Source organism: Clarias gariepinus, chromosome 27 (genome assembly GCF_024256425.1).
Source record: "Clarias gariepinus isolate MV-2021 ecotype Netherlands chromosome 27, CGAR_prim_01v2, whole genome shotgun sequence".
NCBI lineage: Eukaryota > Metazoa > Chordata > Actinopteri > Siluriformes > Clariidae > Clarias > Clarias gariepinus.
Window position 1 is genome coordinate 9,725,188 of NC_071126.1, and position 20,846 is coordinate 9,746,033.

The window sequence follows — 20,846 nt, forward strand, 5'->3', positions numbered from 1 at the left end:
TTTGCTTGACAGCTAACTGTGTAACTACAATTAATAATAGCATTTAACAGAATTGATTTTTAAAAAAAAGATAAATGCATTTTTCAAAATCAATAATTGATTAAAATGCATTACTATGATACAGAACAGTTTTGGGCTTGTTTTTAACAAATAAATAGATAATTTACAGTGTAATTACTGATTTAGATTTTTAACCAAGCAGCTTATTTACTCTTTCTTGAGTCATGCTCCTGATCCTTTACCTGAGTTAATATGCTGCTGATAATAAATAAAAACGTAAGTTTTAGATTGACCTTATCCTCGAGTAATGGGCGTGTCAGGGTAAAAAGGGAAGTTCATGAAGTGATGCGCCCATCATGCATATACTGTAGTTCTCACTGTTTACGCCTCTGGAGGCAGTGTTATGCTCTGTGGTTGCTTCAGGTGATCAGGTCTACGTTCGGCAATGTTATGTGACAATAGAATGAAGTCAGCTAATGACCTGAATGTACTGAATGCCCAGGTTATCCCATAATTGATTTTTTCATCCCTGGCATTTCCAAGGACTCTGTGAAAGAGCATGTGAGCATGAAGAATCATTTTGACACATTAACTGGCCATAGTCGCAGCTAAAGGGCAGTTGAAGGAAATCTTAGAATGTGCATTTTTCTCTTTGTCCAGGCAGTATATAGTTTGTCCTATTTTCACCACAAGAAGATACATAAACTGAGAAACACAGGGGTAGCCAAAAGTAGTAGGGATTGCTAGACAGACAGATGGAAAGGTACAAAAAAAAAGATCAGCCTGAATATAGTGTCAAAGTGTATCAGATAGCATGTCCTTGGGAAAGAAACATAAAAAGAATGAAGGTTAAAAGTTAGGCTTTGAGAAAGCTAAAGTTGAAACAAAAGATAAGGCGATGGATGAAGGTGGAGAAGCATTAAACACATTGACAGTTCTGTGTTCTGTGATAATAAAGTCTCCATGACAGCGATAAAGGATAAACTATCATACAGATTTCAACTCATAATCTTTCTTATCTTAAAGAATTAGAAATATTGTCATAGATGGATAACACAATTGCGAGAATCAAGGTCTACAACTTTCCCTGAAAGGACAAGAGTGCCTGTCTGCCTGCCTGTCTCCACTTTAAGGAAATAAAAAGGATGATACTGCTAAAATTTTAGCCTGGGGACTTAAAGAATTAATTTGACTTTAACTTCTAAAAAGAAGTTGACAGGTCTTTTTAGTTGTGATACAGTTCGATGAGCCAGGATAAAACCTTGTAAATTGAGGTCAAGCAGTCAGATGGGGACAGTGGAGTAACTACAGACATTCACTAAAATTTGCCTAGCAAAGCACGGTGACCAAGAATAAGCAATCAGCTATGAAAAGAAAAACCCAGAGGGAAGTGGACCGGGAGTAGAGGGCTCAGTATCGTGTCGTTCCTCATGGATTTGCAGAACAATCAGAATGTGTGAGCTATTCAGTAGCATCATATGAAATGTGATAAATTTTTGCCTATTATCTTAGGTATTTGCTAAATAAATAAATGAATAAATACATCAATAAACACACAAACACAAGGGTGAGTCAAAATTTATCTGGACTTTGGTCATATCAGTCTTATCAGCGCTGCGCTCATCTTATTAACGCTTTCTGTTCAAGGCTACTGTGTCGGCCAGTCACAGCAGGTGTGAACGTGTTACATCAACGTGTTACTTGTTAATGCTGTGCAAGCATAAATGGACACCCCACTTGTGATTTACACGAAAGAAAAGCAGCGAGCAGTGATTTCTTTGTTGCCTTTGCACCAATACTCTAAGGAAGGTGAAAGTTTCTAAAAGAGAATCATTACTGGTGACGAGACATGGATTGATCACTATGAGGCTGAGGTTATACAGCAGAGTATAGAATAGAAACATCTTAAAATCGCTGACCAAGAAAAGGTTCAAAAGTCAACCATCACCTAGAAAATTTATGCTTACAGTTTTTGGGATTCTCAACGGCCAGTAAGGAGTCAGGATGTTTACAAATATAATGTTTGTAAAAAATAATTACACAAAAAAGCTAATTAGAGTCAGATATTAGCATATCTGGAGACTTCTTAAGAAAATGAATTTGAAAATGTGGACTAGAGCTACTTTCACTAATAATCTTTTTTTGAGTTTGCTTCGCATAAGAAAAATATGCTAACTGCCAAAAAGAGCTTTCAGAGGATCTATGATCGAGTATTTTCAAAGAGTTACAAAATGATTTCAAAGTCTTTAGAAATTCACCAGTCTATTGATAGGCAAATGGAGACACATTGGGACTGTGGCTACTCTACCAAAAAGTGGGCGCCTAGTCAAAATGACCCAAAAAGCACAACAAAGACTATCAATGAGGTAAAGAAACAACCCAGAGTAACAGTCAAAGATTTGAAGTCATTATGTTAACAACTGGTTAACATCTGTGTTCATGAGTCTACAGTACATAAAGCATTGCACAAGTAGGGTGTCCATGGCCAGACACCACAAAGGAAGCCGCTGCTTAATAAAAAGAACATTGCTTCATGTCTGAAGTTTGCGAGAGAGCACATTGACTTTTCACATTGGTATTGGCAAAATGTTTTGTGCATTTTGTGAAACTAAGATTGAACTATTTGGAAAAAACATGCAACACTAGGTCTGCCATAAAAAGGGCACTACATAATATCTTGAAAAACATTATCCCAACTGTAAAGGATGGAAGAGAAAACATCATGATTTGGGCCTGCTCTGCTGCATCAGGTCCTGGCCACTTGCAGTCATTGAGAGGAAAATGAATTCCCAAGTGTAACAAAAAGTTATTCAGAATAATGTGAAATGAATGTCTAGATCTCACTCCATGTAATTTCTTTCTGTGTGGCTATGCCAAGTAGGAGGTGTACAGGACAAAGCCTTGCACAATTTGTGAAATTGCACAAAGATTCAGGAGGTTCTCAGTAATATCCCAAATGACTTCAATAATGTGCTTTTCATCCCAGCGTCTGAGGAAATTGGTTGATGCCGCTAGTAGCTAGTTTAAAATTTAAGGGTGTGCTTTCATTTTTCAATGATTCAGGTCAAGCAGCTAAATGGGGACTGCATATATACAGATATACAGTATATATATATATATATATATATATACACACACACACACACACACTTGAATTTAAATTCACTTGTAGTGCAGTAGGGCATACGTACGGCAGCTTTTCTGCATTGTTTTTTATTTATTTATTTTATTTATTAATTTTTTTTATTGAAATTATACAAAAATGGAATACAAAATACATAAAATACAATTTCCTGCATTATGGTTAGTAGTTGTTTCTTTATTTTTATTTTGTTATTTTTTATTGGAACAATACAAAAAGAATACAGAACATATTAAACACATTTAAGAATAACAACAGCAGCAATAATAACAACAACAACACACACGAAAAAAAAAAAACATTAATTAGAACAAACAAAGTATAAAGGACAAAGAACTATAGATTTGAAAGTCCAAAAAAGGATAAAATACACGAGGGGATCAAAATTATGTATAAACCGTGAAAAAGATGTATTAAGAGACACTTCAGTTAAAAGTAATATTATAATAATCTAGAAGTCTATTATTCTTCTTATTAAAAATGAATTAATTTAGTGGTTTGTTTCTCCCCGTCAATGCGAAACGGAAATGACGTTTTTCTATTGACGCCAACTGTATTCATGACAACACGCATGCGCACAACGTGATTAGCCGTTTTTTAATGCTCGGAGACGATTTCCGACGCAACACCGGATGTTGCTATAGACTGCGGAACAGCTGAGCATATCAACACAGCACCAAAACAGACGGGCGCTTAAAAAAAATAAGATCTGGAAAACAAAATACAGCTAAAAAGACAACAGCGAGAAAAGGGTCATTGAACAATAACACTTCCCGAAAAATTGTCAGCTACAAACAGTTCAAGTTTAAACGACTGCATTAAGTTATAAGAAGAACAAAAAACGGTAAGACGTCACTGACAATCAACTGGCTAGCTGTTAGCAAAGCTACTAGCAAAATTCATTGTGTGGTTAAACATATTTAAAAATGGTTTGGACGTCACCATTATTGTGTATTGGATTTGTCTTGGTTTGTGTTAAGCCATTTGTTTCAAACGTTTATAACGTTTATATTTTCACTTTAACTAAAAAAAAAAAAACAATCATTTGTAAACTTGATTAGCTGGGTGTCTGACTGCAGCAGGCCGGATAAACACACACACACGCGCACAAAAATGCGCAAAAACATAATAGACAAATAGGCAATTTTGAAAATCGGATTGATGTCCAAATCTACGTCAGAAAACTTTCAGTCGAAATAAGTGTATTTCTGTGTGAAATCCCATCATCTGAATAATATGCAGTAACAATGAATGTCTGTTACCAATTGACCACCTTGTTAGTGTGGTTAGATGGTTGGTTGGTTGGTTGGTTATTGACATTTAACATCTATTGAGTGTCAAAATGGAGCAAAAAGGGCTATATGTGTTCAGGCTTTCATTCCAATCAAGCAGAAGCTACGCCTGATGGGTCTGTTAAAAGCCCAGAATGTCTTATCACAAACAGATGTAGCTTCTGCCTGCACCCTCAGACTTCTAGATCCATTCTGACATCCCTAATCCATTTAAATCCCATGAGACCTGAGCTCATCTCTTTTTCTCACTCACTCACAGCAAGTTTACTGATACTATTGCACATACTCACCGATTGTTTTCCATGTTGCAGCACAATGGGCCGTATATTTTTGGATCACATTGGAGGCACTCGGCTCTTCTCATGTGCCAACTGCGATACAATCCTGACCAACCGCTCCGAACTCATTTCCACACGCTTCACGGGAGCAACAGGCCGTGCTTTCCTCTTCAACAAGGTAAAAAAACATTATCTGTAGTTTGTAAAATGTTTTTGTAAAGCCTGTGAAGACACAAGGCTAGTTTGTGAACAACTTTTTTAGGAAACCTCCTGTAGTTTAGTTTACACTTCCCTTGAACTTGAAGTTCGCATCTTTAGGTTTTGTCTAAGTAAAAATTTTAAATTTATAAAAGGGAGATTACGTTCGTATTGTGCAAAATAAGTTTGTATTAGAGCTGCAGATAAGGTGAAAATTGAATGAAAGGTGAATTTCAGATTTTACATCATCATTATCATCATCATCATCATCTGTATAAGTCTGATGCTTGCCCAGATTCATAATGAACTGCTGGCTGTAAAAATAATTACTTGTTTGTTAAATTACTAGCCAAAGTTAAACCTGAGACAGCAAATAGGTATTACCTGATTGAACAAATTTCAAAGGGGTGGATGGTGTCCTGTTTATTTCTATTGTAGTGCCTCTTCTTGATAAATGTATTTTTTTTTTCCTAAGCATATCTTCCTGTTCTATGAGGGGAAAAAATAGCTTTCTGGCAAAACCTAAGGTGGTTTTAGTGTTAAAAATTAAAGTTGGAATTCCAGCAAGGACATTGATCCAAACGTGTGGTCCAGTGTCCACAGAATTTTTTTTTTGTCATGACCAGCTTAGATCCATGACCTAAACCCAATTGAAAACATGAGAGAAAGAAGAGAGACAAAACGAACCTGAAGAAAGAGAACGTAGGAACCCAAAGGATTTGGAGACATTCAGGATCTTTGCTCAGTATTCTTCAGTATAGAAGAAGGCTCAGTGCTATTATGTTGCCACAGGGAGGTTGCACAAAGTAATTAAAGCAATATTATATAATTAAACTTACATATTGTGATATTTTTTGTTCCACCAGAACTAGATTATAACTATTTTTTTGTGCATCTGTTTATAGTGGATTTTATTTTAAGTTCAGAATCTCCAAGTGCTTCAGAGTTTAGAAGTGTAAGAGAAGAAATTTAGAAGGTGCTCTTCTGTGTACTGTTGCTTTGGAAATCCAGGGTCCTTAATTTTTTGCTGAGCTGTGCAGAGTTTTACATGATTTTACAATTTTACTCCCACTGTCTCAATGCATACTATTACATGGATTGACTAAACGAAACTACACCTAAATATAAATACATGCGTGTTAAATCCATCGTGACCCTGACCAAACTAAAGGAGTTATTAAGTGAAGATGGTAATTATAATTAAGAATGTTAGAAATCAATATAAAATCACAGTTATAAATGAACTGTAAATCTGCAGGAAATTAAGAGAATCCTAAATATTTTATTGAACCATGTTTAACCCCAAGAATAAAAATAGTGCAAAGATATTTTTAAGAAGACTTTTTGACAGTGTCCTTAATGATCTTTTAAAACACTATTTCAGAGTTGGGGTGAAGCAAATCACATTTTAGTGGATCAGCTATGAGTGATTTTCAGGATTAACTGTAGCTTTGCCTCAGCTGGTTTGTTTTTTTTATATCAAATAGCACAGTCCTAACACCCAAGGTCATTCCACAAAGACTGTAGCACAAAATAACATAGAAATAGAAAAAAAATATTATGTGAAGAGATATTTTCAACTAAAGTTTAAAGGAAGCAATAGAAGCACAGACAATTAGAGTAATTAGAATTATTAAAATGATTCTAAAGTAACTACCATCCACTGGGGGAAGAGCCTGGCATGGTGAGCTACAAGCCTTACTGCCAGTATTTTGGCTTGAGTAGTTTAAAACTACAGTGGAGTTCAAACATTCAGAGATTGAAAGGTAAGTGGGCAAAACTTTGTCATCAATTTGGAACTTAATACGCTTTAATAAGATTGGAGTAATGTGCTCTGACTAAGAAAGAAGTTTATATTTATCCAAACATGTATTTTATTCAGTATTCAGTTTTGCATAGGTGAACATGAATGGATCTACATGTCTAAGGGGCTAGATTTAAATGGAGATTAGGTTTCAGGCTGAAAGCTTTACTGCATTCATATAATGCAATCGGCAAAGTCTTTTTCAAAAAATGTAAAACATGTCAGTGTAAAGACTCATGCAGTCTGGCAGCAGACATTGGCTATTCTTATGTGGGGATGGGATAATATGTAGAAACAGGGTTTCTTTTAAAATAAAGCACAAGTTCAAATGAGACAGTTAGAGACAGTCTTATACTTAATGGTACTCTGTGAACTTCTGCTATCCATGCAGAATTGTTTATATACCCGCCTGGGCACCTTTGGTCTATGAGAAGGATTCAGCTTAAATGCTTATGATGTTGACTTGGAGAATAAAACCACCATACATTGGTCTCTGAAGCTGCCATACAAATGTGAAAAAATGATTCAACTTTTATTTAAAAAAACATCAGAGCTATTCTTCTTCTGAAAAGCTGTGTCCAATAAACAAATCCTTACAGTTTAAAGTTTTTTGCATTATAAATGTTTTTATAAAAATAGTTTCCAGCTTTTCAAGCAGATGAAATGGAACTAGAGTACTTAAATAGAAGGGCTTATGCTATATATGATGTACAGTGTGTTGTAGCACACTTGTAAATCAAATAGAAATATACACATAAACACAAGTATGGACGGTGAGACAGAGCTGATATTATGCACAAAAGTAACACCTCCTTGTTTAAATGTAAAGAGCTGATATTAATCTCTATTTAGAAATACCCCATTACAGATAAACCATGAGGAAGAGATATTAATTTTCTTTTTTTCCCCCCTCTGGCCAGGTGGTAAACCTGCAGTACAGTGATGTGCAGGACCGGGTGATGCTCACAGGGAGGCACATGGTGCGTGATGTCAGCTGTAAGAACTGCAACAGTAAGCTGGGCTGGATCTATGAATTTGCCACGGAGGACAGCCAGCGCTACAAAGAAGGTCGTGTCATTCTAGAGAGGGCACTAGTAAGAGAAAGTGAGGGATTTGAAGAACATGTGCCATCTGATGCCTCCTGAATTGTGTTCTCATTTAAATCTCTCTTTAACTCTCTCTCTCTTTCTCTCTGTTACGCTGCTCATCTCAGTCACTGCCGTGTCCGAACACGATCTGAACATCTGAACAACGTATCCGCTTCTCACGAGCCGGTTCAGCCTTGCTTAGAGACTGTTAATAAACAACAAAATGATTCAGCAGCTTTATAAAGCAACAAAAAAACATGCCTGCAATCCATCTACAGATCTGTAAAGCAAAAAACTAATTCAGCTGCCCCAGAAGTATGCCTCGGTAAATAAGCAAACCCAGCCTCTTAAACTAGTAGCCACTCTAAAGATCAGTAAAGTCAACCAAAAATCAAATTTGGCAGCCGTTTAAAGCTTATCCAGGTACACTTTTGCAGTTTAGGCTTTATAGATCTGGATCTGAGCCAGCTACTAATGATTACAGGAAGGTAAAGGTTATCTTCACAAGCGCCACAGTTGCTAGTTCAGCAGTATGCAATGACAGTTTTTGCCAGGATGCTGATGTCTGATTTCATTTTTTAAGACCACAAAGGGAAGGTAAAGTGTCAACGTTCCCTCGCTATTTATACACATTGTTTTGGAATTGGTGGGTAATAAGAACCCTATGTTCACGATAAACTCAGTCCAGCACCATTTTAATTATTATTCCTTTCCTTGTTTTAGTTCAGTGATGTATTATTATTTTTTTTCACAAGAGACAATGATAAAAAAAAATGTGTTCATTTGATCTTAATAAAGTAAATGGTCTTGCTCAAGCATTATGTCTTTTTCTTAATTTATGTCTTTATGTCTTAAACAGCACCTGGGACACAATGTTTACAGTAATTATAATGTATTGTTACACATGCTATGTATGTATTGTCTTAGCTCTTGTATACAATTATAAATATTGAGTTACTGTTCTCATGATGGAAAACAAAGACTCACCTGAAAGTAGGCTTTTGCTTTAACATGGTAACTTTAATTCTATTTTGTATAGCACTGTAGTACTTTTTTCCCACTATTTGAGAATGCTTTAGCAGGGCTTTCTGCCAAATTACTGCTGAGCTGCTTTCTGTCTAAAAATGTGATAAAAGGATCTTGAACCTTCTGTAATGCACAGCACAAAAAGTCAGTTTTAATTCTAATGTTTTAATGTGCTTGTCATTCGTTTATCCATCTATCTATTTATTTGTCTCTGTAAACCTCACTATCCTTATGAATGGTCTCAGACTTTAAGGACGGTTTCGCTCATGGGAAAAAAATACTCCCTGGATCGCGTCCAAGTCTGTAGCAAGGCATCACGCGTACACCCATGCACATTTGACATTTAAAATTCGGTGACAACCAGAGGTATCGGTCTGACCAAGGACTTGAGAGCTGTGAGGTAACTTTTTTTGTCAACTGCATCATGATCCCATCACCTTATATTTCCAATACAGGGCAAATAGGGAAACTAAAATTGCTGTTGCAAATAGGGAAACTGAAATTGCTGTTGCATGTATTTTTTTGTGTTGTGCATGAATGTTGTCATCTTGTGGAAAGAGCCAGGTTATAACCTCCTGGCAAAGGCAGCTAGTTCATTGGTCTGAAGTAGATTATGGACATAAGTTAGAATGTAGGAGAATAAGGGTTTGTACTTCTATATTACAATGACTATTTAGTAGTGTAAGACCTAAATAAAATTAGTCAGTGCATCACTGTTTATTCCTAGCTAATCACTGCCAGCCTGCTCAAAGTCTATCTGCTTGTGTTGACCACCAGGTGGCACTTTAAAATAGCATTGTCTGCAGAGGTCAGCCACCAGATACATAATTTGAAAATAGACCTAACCAAGTTTATACAAAATAATAGCCGCTAAAAAAAATTTTGGACTGAGAAGATGGTAAGATTAGTGTCTCTGGGAGTAGTTGGGATTGGTAGAATTGATTTAAGTATAATTAAAGAAAAAAAACCTTTTCCACACACCTGCAATGCAAAAAATATCATACTTTTTAAAAATAGTAAGTTCTCCTTACATTTAATTTTGGTTTATTCAGTACCCACATCATAAAATGCCGTGCGACATTAACAAGGGCAAAGTCATTTATTCTCAGTATATACTGGAACAGCTTTATCAGTGTTACAAAGTGCTCCTGACACTCCTCCCAGACATTTTAAACCTTGTTTACATGCTCTATCCAATAATTACCCTGCTATTATTTAGACTTTAACTACCAAGGGCATAGGCTTTTCTGTTACTAGGAATATGGGGTAACCATTTACATTGTAGTTCCAGGAATTATAAGCAGCATATAAATGGCATGTGAGATCTGTCTATAGACCGATAACCTTTTTGTACTATACTGTATGTTAGTGCTAAGTAATACTATTGGAATGGTACACAGTTGAGCTTGACATTTCTACATAATCCCAAATTTCATTAAACTGTACAAGTGCAATATCATAACAAGGAAACTAAATATTTGATTTGTTTTTTTTTGTTTTGAATATTTGAAAGAATTTTAAGTACAACTTAAACAAGTTACTGCAACATATTTCAGTATCTACAGTACCGTGCAAAAGTCTTGAGCCACCCATCATTCCTTTTTATTTTCCTTTCAAAGTGTCAGAATTGAATCTTGTATTTTTTGTAACATAGTTTTTTCAATTTCTTTAATTTAATCTACATCTGATAATTAATAAGAAATAGTTGGAGGTTCAAAACTTTTGCATAGAACTGTACATTGTGACAGTTATTATAATTTATCACATTATTTGTTTAAGTATTAAAATATCACAAGGACAAAAAAGGTTCATACTTTTTACTCAATATTAAAAAGTATTAATATTGAATATTCAATATTACAATAATGATTTATATACTGTATGTATACAGCTGTTTAGTTGTTAGCAACATCTATATTTAATTCTGGAAAGTGTTTTATCTGTCTCCAGATTAAATCTGTGTCAGAAGTAGCTCTCTCTTCTGAAGACTGGTTAAAAAAAGGAGAAAGAAAATACTTTAATCCATTTTATCTGTAATCTTGACCTCAGCCTCTTGTGGACCAGACACTGAGCAGCTCGCTGGGGTGTCTTGTTTTGATAAGTGGCTTATTTCAGTTAGATATTCTTTCCTGAAAGAGAGCAGAGACTCAGGGTAAGTTCCCATCATACACAGATATATATATATATTCCCATCATACACATATATATATATATATATTCATATGCATATGATTCTTATCTTGCCATATATCCTTCTTCATTGCACTCAGTGTATATAACTCTTTTGTATATAACATTTTCTGTTTACAGTTACATATTGTATGCATACAGTATACATATGCAACCTATTTATTATAAGAATACAATATCTTCACACTGCATACTCTTTATACATAACTCTTCCTCATATAATTCCTTCCTATTCCACCCACCTATAATCCATTTGCTTATATGCACTCATTATATTACCTTCCTCACTGTATAGTGTTAACATATGAAAAATTTTATAGCATGGTATACACTACCTTCCTTACTGTACCACCTGTAATCATTAGCTCATTTGCACCCATTGTAACTAATCTACCTCTCTACATACTATTTATATATGCAAATTATTCTGCACTGTGAAAATGCACTTCTGGTTGGATGCTAACTTTATTTTGTTGCCTTGTACCTACAAGTGCAGTAACAATAAAGATGAATCTAATCTAATCTAATCTCATCTAATCTAATCTAATCTAGTACTATTACTTAACTAAAAATAATGATCTTTACATACATCTTTGTGGACATAGGGCTGCTGATGGGATGGGTGGGATTAGACTAAACCACACTTATTTGGATTATGTTAATAGAATTAAGATAAGGGGAGTTTCCTTTTTTGCTCACTTGCTGTGCATTTTGTACTTTTGGTCAGATGATTTAAAACTGTTTACTAGTCATTTTGAAAGTGTCATATATATATGAAAAATCGGAGCAGAAACAAAGGTGTTGCTTTATATTTTTGTTGAGTATATATATATATATATACTCAACAAAAATATAAAGCAACACCTTTGTTCCTGCTCCGATTTTTCATGAGATGGACTTAAAGATCTAAAATTCATTCCAGATACACAATATTACCATTTCTCTCAAACATTGTTCACAAATCAGTCTAAGATCTCAGTCTGAGATAATCCATCCCACCTCACAGGTGTGCCATATCAAGATGCTGATCTGACATCATGAGTAGTGCACAGGTGTACCTTATACTGCCCACAATAAAAGGCCACCCTGCAATGTGCAGTTTTTTGCTTTATTGGGTGTCTGGGGACTCAGAACCGGTCAGTATCTGGTGTGACCACCATTTGCCTCATGCAGTGCAACACATCTTGCAACAGATCATCATGATCTACTCATGATGTCAGATCAGCATCTTGATGTGGCACACCTGTGAGGTGGGATGGATTATCTCAGCAAAGCAGAAGTGCTCACTATCACACATTTAGACTGATTTGTGAACAATGTTTGAGAGAAATGGTAATATTGTGTATCTGGAATGAATTTCAGATCTTTAAGTCTATCTCATGAAAAATCGGAGCAGAAACAAAGGTGTTGCGCTTATATTTTTGTTGAGTGTATATATATATATATATATATATATATATATATATATACACACTACCGTTCAAAAGTTTGGGGTCACTTGCAAATTTCTTTGTTTTTGTTTAGTGATTTATTTTCTACATTGTACAACAATACTGGGAATTTCAAAACTATAAAATGACATGAAATTAGGTAATCACGTAACAAGAACAAAAACATTTCAAAAACATTTAAGACACAGAGGTCAGCCTTTCTGTAATAGTTCTTGCAAGAACAGTATTGTTAAGTACATTTATATATATATATATATATATATATATATATATATATATATATATATATATATATAAAATGCTAACACAAAAGAATATGGCTTGTAATTTACCTGTACTGTTATGAACATTAACTGTCAAATTAGTTGAGTAGTTATGACTGTTTAGCATTTACTTCCTCAGTCTAGTTTCTAGCAAACCGACTATAGAAATATATATTTAAATAATTCAATTCAGTCTCATACCTGCCAACTGTACCTAAATATTAAAACTTTACACTTAATGTGTAATCATCTGCACATTGATACAGAACTGTTATGTATGTCCTAGAGAAACTATATTTTAATCCAGTATATACAAGCTACTGTATATAACTGAATGAGAATAAAAATCTGCTTGACTTGATATACACCCAGATCAGCCACAATACTACCACTAGGTAAGCTGAATAACATTGAACATTAACTATGTGCCAGTAAACTGGAAACAGGATCATGGGCACTCTAGGCTCATCCATGCCTTTGAGGACCAAAGACTAACACATTTGGTCAGATCTCACAGAAAAGCCAATGCTGAAAAAGGTTAATTCTGGCCACTGTAGAAAGACACCAGAACATCCAGTGCATCAAAGCCTGCCACATACGGGGCTTGACATGCAAAAAGTTAGTTTGTTGATCTGGCGTCCAAAGTGTCTAGATTTCACTCAGATATAGGGTTTACCAGAAAAACAAGTCTGAGCTATGGGGGCACGATTCTTCAAACCACAGCACCCAACGGATCAACCGCAAACATCCTGGTGCTACACACCACAGCACACCACCAGAGGCCATGTGGAGATATTCCCCTAAGCGGCTAGAGCTGGCCGGGTGGCTGATCAGTGTCCAGAATAATGTACACAGCTATCTGAGAGCTGGAATTTGTGTAAATGTTCCTTTTGCATTTTTGTAGGTAATTTGAAATCATGTACCTGTACATTACATCACGAGTAAAAATAATACAAATTGCTTGTTGCAGAAAATTTTTAATAGTAGTAAGTGAGTTATTTACCTTCCATTGTTTAAAGTGGTAGCTTCACTGTCCTGGTAGTGGGTCTCTGTGACACTAGGTAACAATACTTGGTGGTCATTAAGTGTTGGCCTGTACGGAATGATCCTTTGGAAGGTCTGGGGAAGGCAAGTAGTTTGTAGTCTCCCTCTGGAGACCTTTTGCTCCCCCCATGGTCTTGGTAGTATGGACCTACAGGAAGGTTTGACAGACTCTGAGGCTAATTTGTACTTTTGACAAAACATAGAATGGGCATTATAAAATGACATCGAACTAGGTATAGTCCTAAACCCATTTTCGTCATCACTGTTTTTCCTAGTCCACCCCTGGATTTGAGAATTGAATGTGGTTGTGAATGTTTCCCCTTTACCACTGATAGGACAGGAATGAGATGGAGCCGTAGAACTTGAAATTCTGTGGCATGTAAAGTAGCCTGAGGGTGTGATTCGAACTCTGGAGGCTGGTGGATTTGTTGGTAAGGGGCTGGTAGAATAATGGGTTGATGCTTCATCACCCGAGTTCTTATTTCCCAGTCTTACAGATCCTTCCACCCTCTCAGATAAAGACTTGATATTACCCTCATTCTCTGGGCCTAGCTTGGATAAAATGTTATTGGAACCACATAAATGAACAGTCATTTGAGAGTGATGAAAAAGACCAGTTGCTTCATCTTTCTCCTTGTCTTTATTCCCAACTGCCTGTTCATAGTCCCGCGCTGGGTTGCTTTTGTCCTCTCCATTATGGTAGGTTTCTGAGATATTCAGGGAGTCCGTTGAAACAATATCCTGGCTGGGGTATAAAGATACTGTGTGTATTGAGGATTGTGGACACTGAGAAACACAGCACTTCTGCCTTCGTATTGAATACCCCTGATTTGGGGTTTTACTAGCATAGTCAATACCAGTAGGACCATTTTCCCCTAAGGAGATATCCATAAGTAATTCAGGAGGAGGAGGTGGAAGGCTGTTCATATCTACATCATCAGTTCTCTCAGAGATTTGCTGGTCAAATGCATAACTGCGATCGCTGACATCAAGTGCCCTGCAATTGTTTAATACAGGCAAAAGGCTCCTTTTTCTTCCTCTAAATCTATTAAATGATTTAGGATTGGAATTGTCACATACACCCTGGCTAAATGTATTAATGAGTCTTCTGACAGCATTTTTGCCAGGGGGTACAGGTGCAAAGGCAGATGTCAAGCTAGGTCTTAGTCCAGATTTAGATTGCACATTATTCCCATCTTGGGGACCACAGGATTGGGGTGGATTCTGTCTTTTGGACATGCATTCATGTTTTGGCTTATCATTTGGAAATCTGTTCAGCCCTTGTACCATATAGTCATTAACTTTTCTACATAAACAGTCTGCTGATCGTGATCGGCGTGCACCCCATAAATGTCTGTATTTTCTTTGACAAGAGATAAACAAATCATCTGCAGTTTGGGTCTGTCTGATGCAGTTGCTCTCATTTTGATCAATCCATCCAAATTGTACTACTGGCCTCATGTTTTGCAGATTGACTATAAGTGGATACTGACTTGGTTCTGCCTGAGACTGATTTGACATGTTTCTGTATGTCAAATCAGTTTTTCCCTCCTGCTCATGTTTTGGCTCTTCATCATGGTTATCCTCAGCATCTATATCTTTGTCAGTATCATCATCTTCATCCTCATTAACATAGGCCTGATCTAATAAATTGCCATCAGAACATTCATATGATGATTGTGTGTTTACCCTTGATCCAGAGCTCTTCTGAAGGCTGCAACATCGCACTGAACCATTGTGGCACTCATTCTCTATACTAATGCCACTGTCCTCACTGTGCAGAGCAGAGTCTTCTAAATTAGGCTTTCTTAAGGCATTTGATTCCACACAAGCTAACACTTCTTTCAAACGCAACTCTGCTGCTCTCTTTACCTCTAGCTTTCCTGCCAGCATTTGAGAGAGTGAGCCAAAGTAGCTGCCTGTTTCTCCTAATGATGAGTCCCCCAGTTCTGTAACAGAATCCCCTACCAACCTGATTTTTTTAATCAAGTGATGAAGTTTATGCGGTGGCCAGTCTGGAGAACTCACAGATGAGTTTATCTCAACCTCTGGGATGTCTGGGTTTAGCATAACATCATTTTCTGCTTCTGGCAAGGCCATATGGTTTTCATGCATTTCTAGCATCTGCTCTCCCTCAGTTGCAATTTCAGTTAAGGACTGGTTTATCTCCTCATACTGTAAAGATAATAAGTTGACCACAGACCGTAAAGAAAGTTGGGTTTCTGTTGCTTTTTCCAAGAGCCCTAAGATGGACTCATATTTAGGGATATTATGTTTCAGATAAGCATAAGCTGCCTGATGAGCTTTTTCCATGCCTTGTGAAAAATCTAAATTTGATTGGATGTGGACAGTTTTCCTCAGTCTCCTTTTGCATCCGTTATTTTTCTTTCTTCTGTCATCCTTTCCGCCTGTATTTTTTTCTGTGGGTAAATAGTCTTGTGGATGGCTGTTTGTGTCTTCTACATCACACACTTCAGGTGTTGTACCTTGCAGTGGTACAGCAGTGTTTTCTTCTTGTAATAAACTTCTGCTGGAAACTTCCTGGTCTTCCTCCACTTGGCTCTTAATTTCTGCCCCGCAAGGTAAATCATGACCGTTGCATTCGTATGATCCAAACTGCAGAACTTTGTCTTGATGGTTACAGATTCCAGCAAAGAGTTGACCTTTGGATGGTGAGCAGCCCATTATTGATCAGAATGTTTTCCTTATGTTGATTATGTAGTTTCATCCACAGAAGCCAAAAATATTTTATAAAACAAAAATAGCAATTCCGTAATGATGTTTATGCTTTCTCCACCGTGATCACTAATCCCGTCTTCTTGCTGGTAGTAAAAAAAATTATGCTCCTTTAAACAATTTACATCTGCCCAAACAGATAATGCTAAGGCTGATATTTTAGTCAATGTACTCTTTATAAAAAAATTTCCGGTCCATTCTCATCTACAGTATCTATGCCTTCGAATAGTCAAGTGGCTGAGAGGATAAGGGAGGATTGCAGATCCTTGCTCTTAAGATTTCCAGATGGCCACACTAAAAGAAGTGCTCACGTAAGAGCCTAATCTCATGAAAAAAAAAGTGGCTGTTGGTTTTCTTTTTTTCATCCATATTTTCACTATTATGTAATACTCAAAATACCTAATGCAGTTTCCTGTGCAGTTGAGCAGCTATTTTAAAGCTGTCTGGTGTTTCCATTAAATAATGTATGGCAAAATCATAAAAATTTTACAGTAACCAAGTAACAAGTAACTTTTGCAGTTTCTTTCAAGGTGTCTTAAATGGGTATAACAAAAATAGTTTTACTGATTTATCACTTTTTATTCTTCATTATTATTAGTAAAAGCAATGGTGTAAAAATATTAATAATGGACATTCCTACATTTTTTCTCATACCCTTTTTGTTATTTTTCCTTCAAACTTTCCAGCCATTCATTGTGTCTGTTTATTAGATTGATTGATTGAGTAATTATGTATTATTATGCACTCTGAGTGTATGATGCCACACCTTGACACTACATTAGCAACCATTCTAAAAGATGTAGTCTGTTGGTTTCATGTGTCCTGGGGAAGCATGTGATAGCATTAGAAAGGTGAATACTAAAAATAAATATGATAAAGTATTCTCTTATGTGCTGGTTGCTTAACAAAACCTGACAGTGTATGTATTATATGCAGGTATAAGACCCCAGTGGCCTGTGGGAGAAAGCTCATGAGACTCAGTTCAGCAGGCTCTGTTTAGCTCTTAGGGGGATCAGAGCTGATCAGTGCTTTATCATGGTTGTTGTAGATTCAAGCAATGAGTTTAAATTTGGAAGTTGAGCTGTTCATTATAATTATTAGAATGTGAGCTTTATGTGATCCTTGACTCTTAGTGCTCAGGGTAGAACGTCCTTAATAATGTTTATGGTTTGTCCTCTCTGACCCTTGATACAGCCATTATTTTATCTTTGGATAAAAGGGGATTGAACTTATCAGGTAGCAGAGATCGTTGCAAGTGCATGCGGACTATAATACAACAGTTAATCTAATGCACTATGATATACAAAGATGATTAGATGAAATAACTGTAATAGAAAAAAAAGAAAAACCTCACATCAAAACAAGAATGTAAGGTTAATGCTGCTTACATACTCGGCCTATGTTTAGTGTATTTGTGCAGGCTTAGAATCAGATATGAAACCTTTCTCTACTAAAACATGCTATATTTGCAACCCTGTCTGTCTCCTCCAAAATATATGTATGTGTTTATCCCATGAACTACATAGACATGGTAAACAATGTTTGAAGGTAAGAGAAAGGGTCCTTCTTGACATTGACTTCAAGTTATTAACAATAATTTGGAATATTAGCATGAAGGTACTTCTTCGCCTTCATGTTTACTGTCAGAATGCAAATACTGCCACTTTACTGTGCGCAGATTTACAAATGTACTGGAAAAGAATATTAGAAAAGACTTCAAGATGACCTGAAAATATTGTGAAAGTAAAGTATTTCACATTTGACCAGTTTAATCTATTCATTTTGCACCTATAAATATAAAATATATTTTTATAAATAAAATTAATTAACGAAGCTATTTATGAATGCATGAAAAGATGTTTGCATTAAAAAAAATATTTTCAGTAACATCCTAAAAAACTTTTTAATTCAAAAATAAATTTAAATATTGCTGACAATCTGCCTGTCAAGAGTCGGCAAGGTTAAGCTTGGTTTATGAGGTTGTTCTATATGTTAATCAAGACTAGTATTTTCCCTTCAGTACTGTGCATACACCCACTTGTGAGGATTTATTTTGCGCCTCTGTTTGTGCAAAAAACAAAGGCAAGCAAAGTAGTGAGCATGCTTAGGACTACAGGCTTAGTCTCTTTCTCTCTCCATTTGAAGGCTGTCACAAAATAAAAACCTGCCAGAACAGAAATGTATATACAGTATATGTGTGCATCATGACCAAACCCACTAACAGTCCCTCAAGTGCACAGATGGTACGGGGTAAGAGGATCTTTTTCAGATGGGCTTTCTACAACTTTACAGTAAGAAGATCACATATAAACCAGAAGAGGCAAATAAGAACTTGAACATCAGTGAGAAGGTTTATGTTGACAAAAGACTAATTAAACCTACTTAACTAAAGCTGTCTATTTGGGTCATAGAACATGAAAGCATGAACACGAATGAGCTAAAGGCCTTAAACAGAAAGCATGATACAGAGAGAGTAAATCTAAGACCACAGATGGGAGCTTGGATAAAGCAGTTATTGATGAGGAATGAACAAACAAACCAAAAAATGAAAGTGGTACTCCCCTTAATAGTGTGATCTCCATAGTGTTACTTTCATGGAAAATGTGCAGTTCTCAGAGCCGACCAAAGACTTCCATAAGCAAACTAAACGGTTGCTTAGGGCAGCTGTGGCCACCAGGGGGCTCCCAAGAGTGACAGCGTTTTTTTTTTTTTGGTACAATGATAATTATACAAAAACGCAATATTAACTGAAAAAACAACAACAATGCAATATTAAACAAACAAACAAAAAAATACAAAACAATAATATGTTAGCGGTCTGCAGAATGCAAGTACAGTCAGACTGTGACTATGACTATTGGAGCTAATTGAAGAGGCAGCAGCGTTAGCAAAACCATCATAAAATGTCACAAAACGGACATTTCCTTCGCATACAGACAAAAAGAAAAAAAAAGAAGAAAAGTGAGGAAAAGAGAGAGAAAAGAGAAAAACAAGCAAGATAAAGGTATGTAAAATTTATGTAGCTAAACTATGTTGCGAGCTAACGTTAGCTGGCTAGTTAGCAGCCTAGCCTATCTTCTTGTTTTAGGAAAGGTAATGTTTGAATAAACATCCTTAAATAGACTTGACATCTTAATATATTATTATATAACAAATTACTAAAATAGTTAGATTAAAGTTTTTGTAATAAAAATAAGCTTGTGTTTAATTACTGATAACAGCTTAATATTATCTATATTAGACTATCTTTGGGGTTCACAGCTTTGCCCTCAGGAACTATGAGGAATATCAGTTTTTTAAATTATTATTAATGTTATCCTTTAGAAGGTTTACTTGATCCGGCTCTGTCTATGTGTACATTATGAGAAAGATCTTCAGAAGACAGACTGTCGTTTTTTCCGCTGTCACGGTCTGTTTAGCTGGGTTCTTTTTTGTGTCAATCACATGTTGACCCACTTTCTTCTAACTTCATGTAGAGGGAAGAATCTTCTTCTTATCCAGTGACGTAATGAAAAACGGGGTCTTGGCTATTATATTTGCTTCAAAGTTTGATGATTTGTACTTATTTTGAGTTACAATTGAATTTTGATTTTTGTTATTTCTTGCATTTATTGTGATCGACGCAAAAATATTGAAAAAGACATACCGCCACCCCAACTCTATCACCCCATTACCTACACATAGCCATTATGAGTAAATCTTAATATCTCCATGTGAAGGACAATAACTCTTAATGCTGCTGTAATGTAAATGTCTCCATCTGCTGACTAAGGTTTACAATCACAAAACCAACCTACTGAAGGAGACCTCCTTGAATTGACAATATTACATTTCTCTATATACATCACTGTAATTGTTACAAGTGAGTCATCTGGGAGAGTCAACTACTACACATCAAAGCTTACACTCCTTTATCCATGATCACATAGCAGATGATTTTATGAATAACAAAAATTGGGTTTGTCACAATAATGTCCGCCAATAGCAACAGAACACATTGTGAAGCAAAAGCTGTTTTTCCAGCTGTTCATAGATTTTCTTGGTTATCTAGTCCAAGCAGAAGACTAACTTGAGCAGGGTGGGAACAGTATACAGTACACTCTTGCTTTGGAACACAGACTAAATGAGATAGCAGAGGGCATGGGCTCAATGCTTTGCTGGTAACTCAATATTAAAATAGAATGTAGACCAGAGGGGAAAGCAGGTGCACTGAACAGCACTCACAAATAAATTTACTACAAGCTGGTGTTAAACATGTTAGCCAAAATGAAAGTTAAATCATCTACCTTATATGACTGTATAGGGCTATTCCACAATATACCAGTGTTCGAGCT

At 36.0% G+C, this 20,846-nt stretch overlaps 2 protein-coding genes across 2 annotated transcripts; one reads left to right on the top strand and one right to left on the bottom strand.

Moving 5' to 3' along the window:
• The first annotated feature begins 3,772 nt into the window (after positions 1 to 3,772).
• ypel5 (yippee-like 5) lies at positions 3,773 to 8,620 on the top strand. The gene is made up of 3 exons (XM_053489550.1): positions 3,773 to 3,986; positions 4,746 to 4,890; positions 7,635 to 8,620. Exons 2-3 carry the CDS (start codon positions 4,750 to 4,752, stop codon positions 7,857 to 7,859), a joined length of 366 nt encoding a protein of 121 aa, XP_053345525.1. The 5' UTR covers positions 3,773 to 3,986; positions 4,746 to 4,749; the 3' UTR covers positions 7,860 to 8,620.
• A 1,288-nt stretch (positions 8,621 to 9,908) lies between these two features.
• Positions 9,909 to 16,745, bottom strand: pcare2 (photoreceptor cilium actin regulator 2). The gene is made up of 2 exons (XM_053488442.1): positions 13,736 to 16,745; positions 9,909 to 10,957 (listed from the first exon to the last, which is right to left on the bottom strand). Exons 1-2 carry the CDS (start codon positions 16,459 to 16,461, stop codon positions 10,846 to 10,848), a joined length of 2,838 nt encoding a protein of 945 aa, XP_053344417.1. The 5' UTR covers positions 16,462 to 16,745; the 3' UTR covers positions 9,909 to 10,845.
• Positions 16,746 to 20,846: the final 4,101 nt, after the last annotated feature.